Source organism: Pogona vitticeps, chromosome 1, assembly GCF_051106095.1.
Source record: "Pogona vitticeps strain Pit_001003342236 chromosome 1, PviZW2.1, whole genome shotgun sequence".
Lineage (NCBI taxonomy): Eukaryota > Metazoa > Chordata > Lepidosauria > Squamata > Agamidae > Pogona > Pogona vitticeps.
In genome coordinates, this window is record NC_135783.1 from 116963515 (window position 1) to 116983379 (window position 19865).

The 19865-nt window shown below is 40.1% G+C and overlaps 1 protein-coding gene across 3 annotated transcripts in view; it reads right to left on the reverse strand.

Annotated features, from left to right (window-relative positions):
- Positions 1-19865, reverse strand: part of COL19A1 (collagen type XIX alpha 1 chain) — a 217577-nt gene that overhangs the window by 88496 nt on the left and 109216 nt on the right. For all 3 annotated transcript variants that reach the window (XM_073000073.2, XM_078386107.1, XM_073000079.2), the window contains 3 exons: positions 17694-17747; positions 16142-16177; positions 10939-10992 (listed from right to left, as the gene is read on the reverse strand). In XM_073000073.2, coding sequence (XP_072856174.2) covers positions 10939-10992; positions 16142-16177; positions 17694-17747 — 144 coding nt within the window. The remainder of the gene's footprint in view (positions 1-10938; positions 10993-16141; positions 16178-17693; positions 17748-19865) is intronic.

The following is a 19865-nucleotide window of genomic DNA, read 5'->3' on the forward strand; positions in this document are numbered from 1 at the left end:
GATATAGAACTACAATATAATTGTCACCCTAAGTCATATAAACCAGGCTATGTGTAATAGATTTACAAATGTCCTGCTCTCATTTGCTAGCCTAGTTTTCAGCTGTATTGTAAGTGAAGTGAATTATGTGCTTCCTATTTATTGATCTCCATTGCTTAAGTCATCTGTCACCTGCTGAGATTTCCAGCCAGCTAAACCTTGATTCCAAGAGCTAAACAGTTCTATGGGAATCTAAGACCAGAAAAGAGTAGATTAAAATTTTTCAGCAGCTATATGTCTTATAATATCACTTTTAAGTTCATGTATTTCACATATGGTGATACATTTTAAATCAGCTTGTTAGCTTTTAATTTCACAGCTTTTAAAGTGTTGTTATTGTGGTGTTGGTGTTCAGATATATGAATGCTTGCACTTCAAGGACAAATGGACAAAGAGGTATAAATAGTCCTTCTTTAAAAGCTGGTTCATTTAATTTTATTCAAGAGCACAAAACCTTCCAGCTCTCATCACACCTATTTTGAATTTAAGCAGCTCTAAAACAATGATTTTGTGACATATTCAAACCAGTCTTCCAGTAATCACAATACAGGGTAGCAAGAGAAATTTGTCCAAAAGAACCTGGACTTAAATCCAGTCTTAATTCCAACTAGAATAGACCATCTGAAATTACATTACTTGAGATCAGAGGTGCATGAGTACCACACAGTGCCATTGGTTTTGTGAATGTGGTGGATCCTCAGTGTGTAGGCAAAGTTGCTAACAACTTCTTATGTCCTTTCACTCTCTCTGCTGCTCAACACATGCAGTTGCCTACTTCCAACCTTCTATGAATCCACTCTCTATCAGCTAGAAGCCAGCAGCAGGCATTAAAAAAGAAAACAATAGCAGAACAGAGAAAGATAATCGCTAGCACTACTTTGATCTCACCTAGTCAAAGCCTGCACAAGAGATTCAGCCACCTGTTCCACATTCACACACACTCTTAATCCTAGGTTTAATGAAGACTCATTGTAGCAAAAAGACAAAAAAAGTGAGGGAACTGCTAGAATGCAACCAGTCAAGTAAGCAATGTAGCACCCTCCTTTTGCCACACCTGGATGCAAAATGGCTACTCAGTCATGTGAATGGGGAATACAGTGGTGCCTCGCAAGATGATGTTAATTTGTTCTGTGAAAACCCCTGTTTTGCGAAAACATTGTCTTGCAAAATGCGGTTCCCCATTGGAATGCACTGAAATCTATTTAATGCGTTCCAATGGGGGGGAAAATCATCATCTTACGAAAATCGCCCATAGGAAAAATGTTTTGCAAAGCTGTCAAAATTGCTGTCTTACAAAAAAAACATCCCTAAAAAAAAAGTTTTGCGAAGCACGGACCCAGCTGTCAAAATTGTCGTCTTGCGAAAAACCATCCCGAGAAAAAAAAACCTGTATTGCGAAGCACAGACCAAAACATCGTCTAGCGAAAATCGCCCATAGGGAAAACCATTTTGCGAAGCGCTATAGTGATCGCAAAAACCCATTGTATTGCGAGGCACCACTGTACGTACATAGGGTCTGGTAAGTCTGACCTGAACCCGTCCCAGAGCTCATATATTGGTGTTTCCAGGAGAGGTTTTAGATTTCATTGAGCTTCAAGTGTCAACGTCCTTCTGCTTTGGTGCTTCCTTCTTTTGATACACCAACTCACTCCAAGAATCCTCACACTCCACCCAAATTCCAGCATTTCTGATGCCAAGAACAAACATGAATGATCTGCAGGGGCACACACACTGACCTGAGTGTAACTGTAAGCTTCTTCAAACAGAGGCTGATCCAAAATTTCCCTAATATCCTTGCTCAGCTTTGTTTGAACACTTTTCTTTAAAGCCAGTGCAACCCCCTAATTGTGAGTAGCAAGTCTACTTATTTACTACCTTTGGATTGAAGTGTTGGTTATTATGCAAGTCTTTCTCACACTTTAAAAGTTTGTTCCCACTTTATCTTAATGTGAAGCTCTCCTTTCATATTTTCTAAAGCAATAACTGAAAAACAGTTATATTTTTATATTTGCTTCTCTGAGTTTTGTAATGCACCACTCCAATTAAGAATACAGACATGCATACATATTAGAAAGAAGTATATACAAGAAGGCAAATGTTAATGAACCCAATGTATGAAATCACAGTCAGATGGTTACTGGTGATCTATGCATCAGTTGCAACAGCAGACTGCCATTAATTAATGGGATGTCAGTTGCATTCCTGGTTATGTGTCTTTCACACAACCAGCAAGGCAACTTGTGTCTCATTAATTACTAGCAATATGATTTTGCAACTTATGCAGTCACACATATGTATGCATAAATGGTTCCCAGGATTTTTGCCTCCTTCATATAAAGGGATTTTGCTTGCAAAACTGTACACATTAGGTAAACTGAATATAAAAGGGCACATGAAAGTTCACAGAAATGCATATAAATGTAAATACAGAGTTTTTAAAAGAAAAAAAAAACTTACATTGATTCACACACAGTGCAAAATTAGCAGATGGTTAGAAAATGAGAAACCTGTTGCAACCAGAAATGACAAATTCAGCCTTCCCTTCTCTGTAGTTATTTTGGTTTGAATTTTAAAAATCCATATGTGCTACAGTGTGCATGTAAAATTTCAGATGGTTATGTTCCCTTATTTACTTTAGAGGTGAATGCAGAGAAGGAAGAGTTTTACCACCACTCATTAGATTGAATGTGTACAATGGAGCTTCATGTATATTTCAAACTAGGCTGCTCAAAATCTGTTTTTCCATCCTGTTTATTAATTAAACTTGTTTGAAATGTATGCTTAATCAATAATTGAGCTGGAACGCCTGGGTTCAGATCTCGAGTTACGTAAAAGAAATGAAAAGCTTATCTGCTGAAATATTATGCTTAAAAAAGGTAAAGGTTCCCCTTGACAATTTTTGTCCAGTCGTGTCCGACTCTAGGGGGCGGCGCTCATCCCGCTCTTCAAGCCATAGAGCCAGCGTTTTGTCCAAAGACAATCTTTCCGTGGTCACATGGCCAGTGTGATTTAGACACGGAACGCTGTTTACCTTCCCACCGAGGTGGTCCCTATTTATCTACTCGCATTTGCATGCTTTCAAACCACTAGGTTGGCGGGAGCTGGGACAAGCGACGGGTGCTCATTCCGTTGCGTGAATTCGATCTTACGACTGCCGGATCTTCTGACCCTGCAGCACAGGCTTCTGCGGTTTAGCCCACAGCGCCACCACGTCCCTAATATTATGCTTAAACCCTAAATAATTTTAAAATCGATTGCCTTTGAAATGAACCTTCTGGTTTGTTAAAACTAAACACTGAAAACTACCTCAGCCCCCCTGCCACCAATTTTCTGTTCATGTCTGCCTGTTTTAGGGTGCACTGAGTATTAAGGGAAGTAATAAGCCACAGAAGACAGGATTTTGATCGGTATGCACAGCTGTGACTGAGGTGCTAATTGCCCCAGGAGAACATTATGAAATACCCTACAACCCACGAAGGCAACCAGAACACAGTGGCTCCAGTCCAACAAAGCATGAGTAGAACCACCAATAATACATGTGCATTGATCTATGCAAAATGTTGGAATCTCAGCTGTTGCCTATTGAGCAAGAAATCAGAATACCCTGGCCTCCATCTCCCAAGCCAGTAATTTGTGGGATTTCAGCATGCAAAGTCCCAAGTGTTAACGCACCATGCACATGTTTGCACACCTTGTTTCACCACAGTATTAGGGATACGTGGATGGGTGTATAAATTCCAAACTGAATATCAATTTGGAACCACTTGATATGTGTGGAATCAGTTTGATTATTCTTTTTCTACAAAAAGTGGTATAAAATATGAATAATAAAGTAGGTGGATTGTAGCATGCATGGGCACATGGTGACAGAATAATTAAAATGTCTTCCAGATGAAGACTCTGAAAAGCTGTGAACAAAAAAATATAATTTCCCCCATTCTTATTCTACGTAATTGTTATAATAAAGTAAAAACAATGTTCAGTCTTTCTTTCTGTGTAAACTAATTGGTTCTTCTTTTTTCCCTGTTCCCAAATATTCTTATCAGGAAAATATGCATTCTGCCCAGTTAGTGTTAAGAACAAGATATATGAATCAGTTTATTTTTCATTTTGCACACTTCTAGACTTAAGTCTCCTAAGCCAAAAGGCATTGTCCAGGTAATCCATCGTTTCTTCTTAATATTTTTTTTTTTTTGTGGTAAGAAAAATTAGAAAAAGACAGAAGTAGCATTAAGGAAAACAAGAAGGTAGCAAAGGAAACTTATGTTGTCTAGATAGCCTCTAAAATTTCAGAAATGAAGCAGGGAAATTGCAGTCTATAAACCTCAACTGAAAGCATGCTAGCTGGATAAAACAATCGTGGATGAGAGGCAAAAGTAAGAGGATACTTACTGGAAGGGCAAATAGCCACATAACAGTTCAACTGAAGAAGGAAGAGCAAAAGTTGGAAAGATACTAAAAACCTCCACTAACCACTGGAACAATGAATCACAGGCCCATCCAGGAAATGAACAACTTCTTAATATATTCCACAACATCCAGAATCCGTATCCAGATGGTGTGCGTACCTTCCTGTTTTCAGCTTCCTTTCCCTATTTCTGCTGTTTTTCAGATTGTAAAATGTCTGCATGTGGGGAACACCCTCGAAATCGTAAACCATTTCAGCGTGTGCAAAATCCTAAACTAAAGGAGAGAGAGTCTTATGCTTTGCTCTGAACTTTCTCTACAGGGCCTGTGGAAAAATTTGAATTATCGTTCCTTCCCAGTGCAAACCCCAGTTGTCACAAACCAGAAGATTACCAGCAATTACCAGTGACTACATGGTGGTTCGAACTGTGGTTTCATTACTGTAGGAGCAAACCAAGTTAATGGAAAGAAAGCAGGATGGAGCTACACTGTTCCAATAAACTGGAAGTGTATTTGCTGCAGGTTAGCTGTCAGAAGGTGTGACTTCCCTTGTTAGACACAGCCATGTAGCAGTACTTCTTTTCTATGTTTGACTCTGGTATACTGTAGTAATCAACCCTGAGTGCTCACTGGAAGGACAGATCCTGACGCTGAGGCTGCAATACTTCGGCCATCTCATGAGAAGAGAAGACTCCGTGGAAAAAACCCTGATGTTGGGAAAGTGTGAAGGCAAGAGGAGAAGGGGACGACAGAAGACGAGATGGTTGGACAGTGTCATCGAAGCAACCAACATGAATTTGACCAAACTCTGGGAGGCAGTGGAAGACAGGAGGGCCTGGCGTGCTCTGGTCCATGGCGTCACAAAGCGTTGGACACAACTTAATGACTAAACAGCAATAACAACAAACTGTAGTAAGGGACATGGTGGCACTGTGGGTTAAACTGCAGAAGCCTCTGTGCTGCAAGGTCAGAAGATCAGCATTCGTAAGATCAAATCCACGCAGCGGAGTGATCTCCCGTCTCGTTGTCCCAGCTCCTGCCAACCTAGCACTTCGAAAGCACGTAAAAATGCGAGTAGATAAATAGGTACCACCACGGTGGAAAGGCAATGGTGTTCTGTGTCTAGTCACGCTGGCAACATGACCACGGAAACTGTCTACGGATAAACGGTGGCTCTATGGGTTGGAGATGGGGATGAGCACCGCCCCCTAGAGTTGGACACGACTGGACTAAATGTCAAGGGGAACCTTTACCTTTACCTATACTGTAGTATGGGAGGGTGTGCACATTGTTGCGGTGGGCATGTTGGAGCTGGGCATGATGCCACACAACAGAAACAGCCTGCCCACTCCTGCCCCTCCACTTTTTTTAAAAAAAGGTGTTTAGGTGCACCTTTGGATATGTGATTTTAAATACTGTACAGGGTTAAAAAGGAGAATTGGCCCTCTGCATGTGAGTCTTGATGGATAGCCCAATGGTTTAGGTATTTTGCTATGGAGTCATAGGTTGGGTTCAATTCCCCGCTGTGCCTCCTGCAAGTAGAGTTAGCCTGTGTGGCATTGGGTAAGCTGCACAATCTGAGGGCATCCCTAGAAGAACAGAATAGCAAACTACTTCTGAGTATTCTCTACCTAGAGAACCCTGAAAAGGGTTGCCATAATTCAGAATTGACTTGACAGCATGCAATTATTAATATTATATATGAGCATGGTAGCACAAAGGAAAAAAAAGTTCCAACCTACTACAGCAGTTGAGAAAGTGGTGAATGAGGGCCGTGAGGAAGGGGCAGGCACACATCTAGCAGCAACCCCCCCCCCAAAAGGTAGTCCTGTACCACCCAAAACTGTGGTGTTAAAACTAGAGCAGAAAAGAAAGAAATCAAGCCTCATTTTGAAACATTGTTTGACTTGGCCTCATGTGCTAAGACAGAAGTCACTGCAGATTCAATTTGGTTTTTCTGTAAAATGTTGTTTCGGTCAGAAGAAGTGGACTTCTCCATAAAAGCTCACATTAAAATGCAGCACTTAGTCTTGAAGGTGCCACAACATTTTTGTCTTCTTCATTTTTTTTAAAAAAAATATTTTCCTGACAAGCCAAAATTAAGCTATTTCTGGGACGGTACACAGTTTTTGGTACACTCATCCTCTCCATGCCACTGTTTCCCTCCAAATTATCTGAAAATATTTGCCTCTCATTTATTCAAATTCTCTTTAAATGAGAAGAGAGCAGAGATTTGGGGGAGGAAGGTGTCCTTGAGGCCATTTGTGGTTGGGCTAAGGAGCACCTGACTTGTTGCAGTCTAAGTAGTTGCTTCCAGACTGGAGGACCTAGATGAAACTGGACTAAAAAACCCCCATAATCTATGGCCATAATCCCTGTCTTTTTTTGCCACTTTGACTGCATACAAAACGTAAGAAGCACAGATCTTGGTATCACAAGGAGAAGAGTGCAAAAGGGGTGGTGGTCTAAATGATAGTTGTAGTGGAGATAGTAGAGGTTTGGGAATATTCCAAACCAATTGGAGAAGAGCCTTGCACAGATTTGCCTATCTCTAATCACTAACATGTATTTTAGATGTCATAGTTGACAGCATCCTTTTGATTCATTACACGATTCCTCTCACGTCTTGCCTTGCCACTGTATTAGACTCAACAGCCCATTTGTATATCTTCCTCTCCATTCCTGGCACAGACAGTTGTATTATATCTCTGTGACAGGAACAGCTGAAGCTGCCCCACTTGGCAAGACACGTTCTTTAGGGAGGAACATCCAAGACTGACTCTATCCCAGGCTATTCTTTGGTCCCTACTGGGCACGAAAGAGAACATCCTGTTGGCTCAGTGGAAATTTGCTTGTGGAGATGTTTGCCTGCAACACGTCGAGTGCTAATTGGGGGTGGGGATGCAAACAGGTACAAACCTTACCCTAGTGTCCCATCTGTATGTACCTGCTGTCAGGGTACCATACACATATACATTTACCTCAAAAACTGGGAAAGGATTTGGTTAAGTCTATATAACTGAATACTGTTTCAATCTGCCCATAATCCAGAATGGTGATAGAGTTGATTTCCCCAGTATAGGGAGTTTTCTAAACAAGTTTAGGCATGTGGGTATACAAACCCCTTTCATGCCATCACATCCAGGATGTAAAGAGCTCTTGCAGCAGTCAAACAAATAGGGACGTGACGATGGAACACTTACTACACCCACGTCTTTTTCCCATTTGAGCCATTTCCAGAAAAATGCCTATGGAGGACTCTGGTTCCCTTTGCAATGGGAATTTTACAGTGATGTGTAGAGAATTACTCATTCATGCTTTCAGAAGTAGGACAATTGTACTATTTTTTCCACATTATTAGCTATTTTCTAGACCAATCTTAAAACCATCAGCAGAAGAAGGAGAAGTGGGCTGGGGAGAGATCCACAGTTCCCAACCTCACCTTTGTTTGGATACAAAGATTATGGAGAATTAGAAGAATTCATGTGGAAAAAAGAATAGGTGCCTCCTCTTCCTCTCTTGCACGTAAGGGCAGGAACTATATGCTTCACATCACCTGCAGTAAGCTTTTTACTGTGTGTTACCTGAAAAGAGGGATGAAACCACCTGTTTCACATGCCCTGCTTTAATGTGATTCCTTTAATACAATTAATTCCTCACATCAAAGCAGGACATCAAACGACTGCTGGCCAGCCAGTGCTGGGAGGCTTCGGCTGCCACTGACAATGTCAGGGTTGGGGCAGCAGCTCACCTGCTTGACATGCGGTGAAAATGGAGCTGATGGGGCTGCCCTTCAGCCGACCAGAACAATATTGCCCTCCAGCCAGGCCTGAGATAGCAAGGAAATCTCCCAGGGCCAGCCGGCCAGTGACAGAAGCGGTGGTTCAAAAATGGCACTGAGGTACACTTTTGAAAACTGAGTCACGGCTCGTGTCATTTGCAGTGACCATATTCTCCCCTTCACAACGTCTGGAGCATGTAGTTGCAACCAAGGTCACATAATTATGACGCTCATTTTCATTACTCTTTCCTTTATCTCATTAGGCAGAGTAAGTGGCTGTTTTTGGTTGGTAGATCTTTAGCACCGTTGAAGAGGAACAGGCAATCCTTTTTCCTCAGGTGGTCGATGCACGGAGGGTTACTATGCTAATTTTTTGCCTTAGTTACGGGAATCATCCTGCTGCATAGCAACTTCAAACAGGATGAGCATGGAGGGGAATAAAAACACGATAAGACACTCTGCTTGTTGCAGACTTGTAAGGCACATTACAAACAGACAGTATTTCTACTGGAATCCCACTCCCTGTGATGGAGTAACATCTCCTAGAAGACACAAATGAAATCTGGAATGTGGAGTGGCTCTCTTTGGTAGCCCTATTCAGTTGCCTGGTTTGTAGGTAAAAGCCACACACAATGAACATTCCACCCACCCCCCATTTCTATAACCATGGAAACAAAATAGTCTGAAGGAGGGAAGGTTGATGTATCTGGGTGACCTCTCAGGATGAGCTGGGCCCTCCCTCCCTTTCCCCCCTCATTCTGGCTTATGTGGAGAGACTGTTCAGATACAGCAGCCTCCCCTCTTCAGATTGTTTGGTTTCCATGATTAAAGTAAAAACAGGGGGCAAGGCTAGCGCATCGCTTTACCACATGTGAGCTCCACTCACAAAGGGGGTGAATAGGGCTAGCCATACAGACCCATCAGCTATTCTTGTTTCCAGGACTCTCTGTTCTAATCCTCCTATTCCACATGGTCTCCTATTCTGTACCCCAAGTCATACAGCATTCTGTGGCTACTGCGCATGCTCAGTCTGTATGTGGGTGTGTTCATAAATGGGCAGAAGGATCAACAGGAACATTGTGCTATGTCTATGCACCGTCTTTCAAAGTAAAGCTACCACTGAATTCAGATAAGTAATAATTGATTCACTTGCTTTTCCAAGTAACTAGACATTGAACCATTAACAGGGTCCTATTAAAAGGATTCAGTAAAATCCCATGTCTTCCGGCAGCATTAACACTTGTAAAAATATTTAAAGCATTTCTGGTTGATTTGGGCTCATACATTCTGAGCTTCATTTCAACTGTATCTAAATGAATCTGAACAGCTGTAATGTGGCTTGAAGGTCCATGCAGTAACACATCCACATGGCTTGGACTTCAAATAAAAAGAAGTGCCCTTTCATCTGTTTTAGTTCCCACTAAAAATGCAAAGGAGGAGTTATTTCATTAGTCCCCTAAATGGGTTTTCATGTTCATTTTCTTGAAATTAGCTGTAAATAGGAAGGCAGAAATTAATTACTGGAAATGGCATGACAAAAAAATTGAAAGAGGTGAGATAATATTCTTGTTCAGCACCGAAACTGATTTAATGGTAATTAGACTTGAAGCCAAAAATAAAAATATTAACAGGTAATGTAGATACGGGAAAAGGGGGGGGGTTCATAAAGAGCTAAAGCTCTTCGTCCAATCATTTTTTTTTTTTTGGCAGTTGATTTATTATCGTCGTTTCCTCATATTACAGGCACTCTGGAAAGAATAGGCAATAGTTTCCTTCCAATTTCTGGTTGACAGCTGATTCTTAACCAAGGCCACATTTTGAATTGAGTTAGTATTGAACTAACTAGGCTTAAACATGCTGCTCTTTAAATTTAAGGTATCAAACTGAATACCTGTAAAGTATTGAAAGGGCAAGGCATGGAGGTTTAAAAATCTATTCCTATGTGTGAGAGCATATCATTCATCCCTTCCCATCCTTCTATTGGAGAATATGTCTTGGGGAAGGGTGAGGGGAACTGTGGTCTTCCAGAACTTTCTAAACCCCATTCCCTTACCAACCCGTACCATGGGTCAGGCTGTCTGGGACTTGTGGGAATCACAGATTATTCATTTATGGACAACAATGGATTGACCAAAGAAAAAGAAAGAAAGAAAGAAAGAAAGAAAGAAAGAAAGAAAGAAAGAAAGAAAGAAAGAAAGAAAGAAAGAAAGAAAGAAAGAAAGGTAAAGTAAAGTAAAGTAAAGTAAAGTAAAGAAAATGTAAGCTTGATCCATATCCTACTGACTACAGTGTGACTAGGTTACCATTTAAATGGCTGGACTACTACTGAACATACAATTCAGAACCTCTGTTGTAGCAGTACATTTATGTAATTTAGCCACACAGTGATGATTAAGAACAGCACCAAATGGAGAATTGCATAGGAAATAACCCTGTCAACAAGGAGACATAAATTAGAGGCATTTGCATACACTCTCATTGGCATGTGGGAAAAGTCTCATTGGAAGCAACCAACATATTACACAACATAGGAAAATACACAAATCAAAACTTAAAGAGACAGAGGCTACTTTAGTCTCTTCCAGCATTACCAAGCCCACAACAATAAATGCTGACTTCTTGTTCATCTGCAGTGGGGCAAGCGTCTTTGCGCCCAGTAAATGTGTGTTGAGGTAAGCCAGCAGACACCCATTGCTCAAGTCCTTACTCACCCTCTGGCCTTCTTTCCCAGGTGGGCCTTGAGGCCCTTCTGTTCCTGGCATGCCCTGTCAACAGAAACAGTTCAAAAAGATGAAGTGCATCATTAAGCACTGCTTAGACTTCATTGTACTGTAGTACTAAAGGGGCAAGCAAAACACATATTCATATTGTATGTAATTTAATTACACAAGGGATACCTGAAGTGGATGTTCATGTACAACTAACAGCTAATCTGCTGAAAATTGCTTTGAGAATTTTTTTTGGTCTTCCAGTGCATCTCATTGTAATGGAATGAGGCATTTAATGGTGTGGCTCCAGTGGATATGCTCCCTTGTTTCAGAGCAGAAATAAAATTAAGTTCAGCTGTATGGATATGCTTAAGAAGAATATGGAGCCATCATAAAACAGTGGCTCAAAGTCGCAACAGAGAGATGAATTAGAAGGATACCATGATTGATGGTATTAAAAGCTGCTGAGAGGTCCAGCAGAACCAACAGGGACAAACGCGCTCTGTCCAGTTAGCAGTGTAGGTCATTCACCAAAGAAACAAAACCACCGTCTGCCACATAAATAGGCCCCAAACCAGATTTAAATGGATCTCGATCATCCTTCTCATCCTGGATCTGAGAAGCCACAACTCACCCCAACACCTTGTCCAAGAACAGAACGTTAGAGAGTGATCAGTAATTATCCAATACTGTGGGATCCAAGGAAGAGAGGAGAATTGCTAGCTTTTGGCTGCATTCAGATAAGATCAGTAGGCAAGCCAGACAGGTGGGCAATTAAAAAAGCTTTATGTTAGATCAGGAGTGAGAATGTGGGTTCTCTTGGATACACCAGTTCTATATGCAAGCTATGAAAGAAGCCCCCGGCGTTTAATCAATAAAGAGAACAAAACATTTTCAAGGCTTAAAAAAGTAGCATGTCGTTGGAAATACGTCCTCCATGTCTGGATCGATCACTAATAAGAGCTGTTCATTCTAGAGCTAATAAATTGACATAATAAATTGTAGTTCTTCATTTCAAATGAAGGGAAGACCCTTTCTGAAAGGTTAGAAATATAAAAATAAATTTCCTTCAGGGGAAGAAGAATAAAACAATAAAACAAAATGAAATAAAATAAAGCATATTAAGGAGAAAGGCACAATCCCTACTGTACTCGTTTTCCACTGGTAAGGTATTTTTGCTGCATCTGAATGCTGTGTTTTTCACCTCTACCCCAGAACTTTACTACCTCAGTCTTCTGCATATGTAAACAAGGGCATTGTGACACATCAGACAGTACCAAAAAAGAGCCCCATGCTTTGTGACAGAAGACTTGGGGTGATATTGGAAGAAAAGGCATGGAAGCAGGCAGCTCTTGAACAATGGAAAAAGAAATATTCGTAATGAAGGTCAAATTAAAGTTATAGTTTCAGATATGTACTTGTCCACCCCCCCATGTGCTTAAATCTTACATTTGTTGGTTGCAATGGTATTTGGCATCTATTTTATTGTCAAGAGGGACATTCTTTCATAGTTTTTCAAGGAATAAGCAACGAAGAGACGAGAACTCAGCATACAAAACAAATTTAGCGTCGTCATTTAAGCTCTAGTGCGGTAGTGGTGACATTTCAAATGCTATTTTAGTGCATTAGTTATGAAAGTGTACAGGGAATTATTTGCAGATCTTTTTTGTAATTAAAAACGGGCATATATCATTTTGTGTCAATTGGATAAAGCTGCAGATTTTTTTATTTAAAAAAAGTGAAAGTAAAGCATAAATCTTCTTCGGTGTCAAAAACATAAATCTTTTCAGCTTTCTTGCATTACTGCACAGAGGAGATAAAAATAGCCTAAAATGACAGCAATATATTTGAATTCTTTACACAGATTTACCTTGGCAGCATACACCCAGTACATGCAAATAAAATTAGACAAGATTAGAAATCCAATAGTACTGCACTATTGAGAAGGTTAAATATTAACCTGTGATTATTTTAATGAAACTGGCTGTGAATGAACTCAACTAGCATTATAGAAAATAATTTATTTCTAATCTAGATTTTTCCCAATTTATATATGTTTTAAAGAAAACCAACGATATAATTTTCTTTTCCATTAAGTCCTGTTGGAAGCTGAGAAGGCCGCGTCCATAGCAGACTTTTACAGTGCAATCGCCCTGTCTCCTGGAATCTTCTGGAGATCCAGGGATCACCATTCTCTGCTTGCAGCCTTCCCATCTTTTCCTGTGTTTCTTCCTTTCCAAAAAATATATCAAAGAAAGAAAGATGACAAACTCTGCACAGTATCTTCTAGGTGGAAGTGGTAGAGCAATCGGATTATGCAAAATCGTGGACAGTGAAATAATCCCACTATATATTTTTCTTTTTATATGGAATATTACATTGGGTGAGGTCCACATTCTACATTCTCTTTAAGGACTGACATAAAACATTAATTTAAGAAGTCAACTCCCAAAAACTGTAAATAATATTCCAATCTTTAACCTAAGAACTAGCCAACTGAATCTCCTAAGTATCTTTTTTAAAGAAAACATTGTATGTTCTATTATATCACAAGTATCCTGTTACAATAGCAAACAGCTTGTACAGGAAACAATTAATGGTCTGTAGTGACAGTAGATAGAGTGATGGACTAGGACTCAGGAGACCTGGGTTCAAATCCCTACTAGGCCATGGAAATTCCCTGGGGGGTTGCACTGGTAAAACCACTCCTTTAATACCTCACATGCTTCAAAACCTGTATCAGGGGTACCACAAGTTTGGATCACACAACGTCCCTTTATTTCACAAGTCAGATGCACCTTGACATCATATAACCCATACATTTTCCCCCAAAGTACATTGGATTAGATCCTAAGTACTCCCCTGCCCTTTTCCTTCAAGGGGATAAATCCTGTGGGTGGAACTCCGCTCAGGGGATGCTTCTGCTATGAGCAGACAATATCCCAACCCTCATCTTAATACAGATGGAATGTAACAGTCATCTCTGTTTATAATTGTAATTCACCATCTGCAGCATGACAGCAGCATTGTGTGTTAACTGGTATGTCACTTGTTTACTTGAGTTTGTATGTGAAGGAGATTGAAGAGCATGCCTCGGCCTGAGTAGCCAGCTTCCTCTCTTTCTTTGCTTTGTGCCCAACATGTTATGGGTCATTTCATTTGACCAGGCCTCAAGGACTAGGGAACCAGCATTCCAAGCATCTGTTTAGTAAGCAAATCGTAGGTGCCTCTGCTTGTGACTGACTTAACCCTTGGCTTCTGTGTAAACATTTGGTGCCATCTGGATGAGTATTCTATAACTCCCCAAAGGGATAGGCTCCGCAGGAACGTAGAGACGGACACTCATTTTCCTGAGGAACTAAAAGCTGTGGATCAAGTGTCAAGAGGAATAGTTTTCATATACTTTACAAGAGAGATCACTGTGCCACCTTCTTTCACCTGTCACTCGTGTGACATGACATGCACAGGCTTAAGCTCTGGATGCCAAAGAGGAGAGAGGAGATTAGCGAACTGTGTCATTTCGGAGAAAAGTCCCCAACTTTTTTCTCCTTAATTCAGCACCTTGACAAAACTATGAAGATAATCCTGTCATCCTTGCTGCTCAGTCACTGGATGGCTCTAGCAATACTCACTCATTAAGGATATCAGGACTTAAAAGTAATACATGTGCTGTCCTTAGGCAATTAAATAGCGTTGATATTGGGGAAATAATCTACCTCATGCAAAAGGATTAAGAATTAAATGGATTAAAGTGTCCAGCTGACACTTCTTAAGAATAAAACACAATATAAAAATAGTCATTTATTAACCCACACATTTTCATACCAATTTTAAACCCCTTCTCTTGAAATTAAATGACATTGAAATGTATTTTGCAATAACTACTCAACACCCCAAGTGCCAGTAATATTTTTTAAAAAACCATTTAAATATATTGTGGGTTTAAACCAGAATTCCTGGCTATTTTTGTTTTGTTTACCAGTCATGTTACATGTTCTGGCAGTACACTGCCAGTAGAAACATAGAAAAGATTTAGATGGAAGACTTTTAAGCCTTGTGCAGAAAGCATGATGAAAAAGAAACACATACACACACAAAAGGCTACTTGCACCTCCTGTATATTTGTTTTCTCTAATTATTAGTGATGGGTGAAATAGGCTCACTTAGCTTGCAAAGTACAACTGACCCGGCACAAAAGTTATTTGCCTCTCTTCAAGTGCTCTAAATATACTGGCAATGGCCATCTGCCTCATCAGGACACAGATGATACCTAGACGACCTCTCATTCATATGATCTGATCTTAGGAAGGCAGCAGAAGTCCTACAGGAGTGTTTGGGGGAAGTTTTGGATTGGATACGGGTGTGGGTGAACAAACTAAATCTTATTTAGGGATGTTGAGAGAAACCTGATAGAGTCCAGGAAAATATGTTTAAGTTGAGCAGTGCCTGCTTGACTCCAGTCTCAAGTGCCTGTCTGTGCTCCTTCCCCCTCCCACTACTTTATCTGTTCTCCAGATATTTACGTGTGGCCAGGGTAAGGGGGAGAGATAAGAAAGACAAAGCAGATGCTCTAGCTATCTGAAGTCTCCCTTCTCCATGCCACGGGGATTACAAATCTCAGCCTCCCCCAGGAGGAAATGGCGTACTGTATACATTTCAGCTGGGAAGAAGGCCATATGACATGTCCCACTGAAATTATCACCACATAAGATAGGTAATACAATCAGGCATTTTCTCCAGACACAGTTCGTCTACATGTTTTCATGATGACCTTGTAATGAGATGGCAGCTAAAGCACATTTAAGAGATCTGGGTGTGGAAATGAACAGAACAGAAGTGAGTTACTAAACACAGCAGGTTTTCATCTTACTATGTCATATGTTACACATAGCTGGCTGTATATTCTGTAGCAGTTCACATTCATTTAACTGCTTTTTTTTTTGTTTATTGCATTGATATCCCACCAATGAGCTCCATGCTGTTATTCCTCCCCTGTAAGACAGATCAGGCTGAGAAACTCTGATTGGTTCAAAGTCACTTGCTGAATTTCATGGTCAAGTGAGGATTTGAATCCAAGTCTCCTGTGTCACAGCCCAACACTCTAAGTGCTGCACACTGATGATCTACATACAATTGTAGCATTAAAGAATCTGCAAATGAACACAGAAACACCCATAAAAGCATTCCTCCTGACTAGTGTACTTACACTAAGAGCAGCTGGTCCTGGAGGCCCCATATCACCCTATAAAATTAGGAAGAAATTAAAAATCAATGAATTTTTGATGTCAGTCTCTAAGCATTGTGAGCAAGTATTTAAAAAACTGAATTCTATTACTTTTCTTTTCTTTCTTTTTTAAGTGCCTTTCTCTCCAACCTTCTGAGGGCTCGATATTGATTCCTCACCAACATACTGGTCCTCCACCAAAGTACCCTCAAATATCCAAAACAATAGGATAAAATTAGAAATGGTGACTAGTCCAAGGTTACCCAGTGAAAAGAAACCAGTTTTCCTATCCTATGTCCTATCCACCATACTATATTATACTCTCTCTCACTTTTCAAAGTAGTGTTCCTATATTCTAAGATAATAGGTTTTGAGATATGTAGCTAGCTTGACAAAAATCAAGAACATAATTGGCTTCCCAGAGACTGGATATGAACACAAATGTACAGCAGTCCAGGATCCATTCAGTTTCAGTCGAGATTCAACTGGATCATAGCTAACAGGCCAACGTGGCTGCAAACAACATCAGTGTAAAATCTGTATTTACTTAATTTTTAAAAAACTGTTTTACTCTTAGTACTAAACTGTTCCTAGCAGTAATCCACACGAACGGTATGAATTTCCCCCCCAGATCATTCATTGGAGAGGGTATGACTGGAGGTGGATACATGTATAAGGCAAAGGAACCCTTTTTGGGGGGGGGGCTTCCTTTTTGTTTGCCTGCTGTTTGTCCCACAGAGGTGGGAAATATAAATTGTACATTGGGCAGTTAGTTTTACCTACCACTGTAGCACTATTAATGTAAATCTTAGTTGCAAATTGCCACAAGTTAAGACGTTATATAGGCATTTGCTGTTCGATTCCAAATCACAAAAATCAGAAATTGACAGCAAATTTCTATGCTAATTTCTAAAAATGAAGCAGTTTGCTGTTGATATTTATGCCAGTGGCTTTAAGCTGGTATAAAAACTTAAAAGCATTTTGGCCTTTGAGTAGCAGAAATGTGATCTTCCACAATTGTTCCACTCCCAAAGGGAAGATGGTTTGTGGACTACACAACAAACGAACAATAAGTTCAATGGTATAGGAATGATTGCATCCAGGACCAGAAGAAGCCGATTACAGTATGCGAATGCTACATTTATGGATTTTGAGTGTATCCCTCTTTAAACAAACAATATTTTCTATCATTCCCTCAAGATTTAGCTACTTGAATATACATAACAATAATTATATGCTGTCAGTTTGATTCCAGTTTATATAAACGGTTTGCATTAGAATATATGTAGCAATAATAATTACATGCTCTCAAAATGACTCCAGCTTATGTAAACAGTTTACAGGATTTTCTAAAGTACTGAGAGTACTCAGAAGTGCCTAAAATTCCCTTCTTTTAGGGGCTCTCTATGTAACTTGCCCAAGGCCATGCAGGCCGGCTCTTCTCCCAGCAGCCGCAGTGGGGAATTGAACTCCTGACCTCATCGTACTGTGCCGTCCAGCCAGAAGTGAATGCACATATCCACACAACAAATACCTTTTCTCCTTTTGGACCAGGCATCCCGTTATCACCAGCATCACCTTTTAAACCCTGTGAAACAGAGATATAGTGAAGAAACACACCATTAATTCAGCAGCACATTTTATATAGACAGTATAGAAATAAAGCCTTGCACATCTTTGAAACTGCAACCAGGGCAGCAAAGCATGAGACAAGGGCTGTAGCAGGTTGTCCATATTACTGGATATAATTTTTTCCCAGTAAGGAAAAAACTGATTTAGCCTTTCTTACTTGTGTAATTTTGGGCCTTTTTTTGTTTTGTTTAACAAGCCAGGTTGACCTAAAAAATAGAAGGCCATTTTGCAGAGTTTCCTAAAATTTCTGTGTAGTAGTAGTAGTAGTAGTAGTAGTAGTAGTAGTAGTAGTAGTAGTAGTAGTAGTAGTAGTAGTAGTAACTGGTTCCCTGCCACAATAATTATAATGCTTCACAAAAATATTAGGAAGAAGGCATGGTATTGGAAGAGAAATAACGGCTCAACTGCCCAGTCCAATTGCTACTATATCCACTTGTAGTGGTAGTATGAAAACAAACTACAGAGCACAGAGTGCTGTCCTCTGAAGATGCCGGCCACAGAGACTGGCACAATGTTAGGAAGAACAACCTTCAGAACACGGCCAAAGAGCCCGAAAAACCCAGAACAACCATTAAATCACAGATAGTGGGGAGCCACACCTCTGAGACACCATTGGGAGAATTTCTCCCTCCCCCTTTCCCTAGTTTCTCTGCTCAGAAATAGGGTGGATAATTTTGAAAGACAATTTGTGCATAGTGAACGTTATACTGTAATCCACACACAATGACATGGTTTTAAAAATAACTGACAGAAATCCTGTTGGTGCAGCTAAGCCCATGGAAGGCTGCTGATGTCATCAATAGGGGCAACTTTCAGTAATTTCCATTATCCCATGGCTCCCATAGCTTTCACAAAACAAAAGGAATCACACAAAGACTGGGGGAGCAACAGCACAGAAATAGGAAGTATTTAATTTCCAAAAATTGTGCCATACATATGACATCATCAGCCTTCTGCAGTCACAGTTGTACCAAAAGGATTTTAGCCACATTGTTATTGTTGTTACTGTTATTGTTATTTATTGTGGCATTATTTTATAGTATAGTAAGGCTGTGTAACTGATCTGGCTGAATTCTGAACCTATTTGGAACAGAACTAAATGAAGGCCAGGGTGAGGGGAGGGTGAGGGGAGCTGGGCTTCATTGGCAACTCCAGCTTCCAATGCAAGGCAAAAATCTCAGCAACACTCTCCAGTCCTAGTGCTTCAAAGGAGCAACAGTGAAGAATATTCTTTTGCAGTCCTGCTAATTTTCTGTTAGCAAGAGGAAACTGCCTGAAGGAGCTTTCTTGGAGGATGTTGGTGACACCAGACCAATAGTTCTGCACTGGCAATTGTGATTAGCAGTAGCTGTTCAGGGATTCAGACAAGATTCTTTCCTGGGCCTCATACAAGGAGATTACTTCTATAAACTTATAGTATCCCATCCAAGTATTAATCAGGTTTGACCCTGCCTAGCTCCCAAATTCAGATGAGATCTGGTGCGTTCAAACTAGTATGGCGTGTGCTGATACCCTTCACTAGCAATAACATTCCACCCTATTTTTCTAATCCATTCCCAACCTAGTTCCATTGCCCCTTACACTTGATATTTGTTATTGGTTTAACTGAGTTTCCGTATTGGCCTCAGTATTATTTCTGCAGTAGTCTTGGCACTAATAAAACTAAGAGGAACTTTAGCCTATTATCTCCTCTCTCATTCTGGCTCTAGTTTTTTTTTTTAGGTTAGATATCAATTTAATTTCAGTTTGAAATGATTAGTGTGCTTCTTATCTGTTTGTGTAGATTAATGTGTTCTGTGTTTTTACATTTTCTTTACTGTATATCTGTATTCTAAATAAGCATTGTACACACAAAACAGTACACATTTATTAATTTGATTTGTTTTGATTTTTAGCCTGCCTTTCTCCCAAAAACTGGGACCCAAGACAGATTACAGTAAGATTTTGAAAAGTTAGCGTTAAAAACCTACATGATTAGTATAATTATTAAATTAGCTTTTTTCACTTTTAAGAAGAGAATACAGTAAAAATATTTTGAAAGGCACTCAATAACTACAGATTATATATATACGAA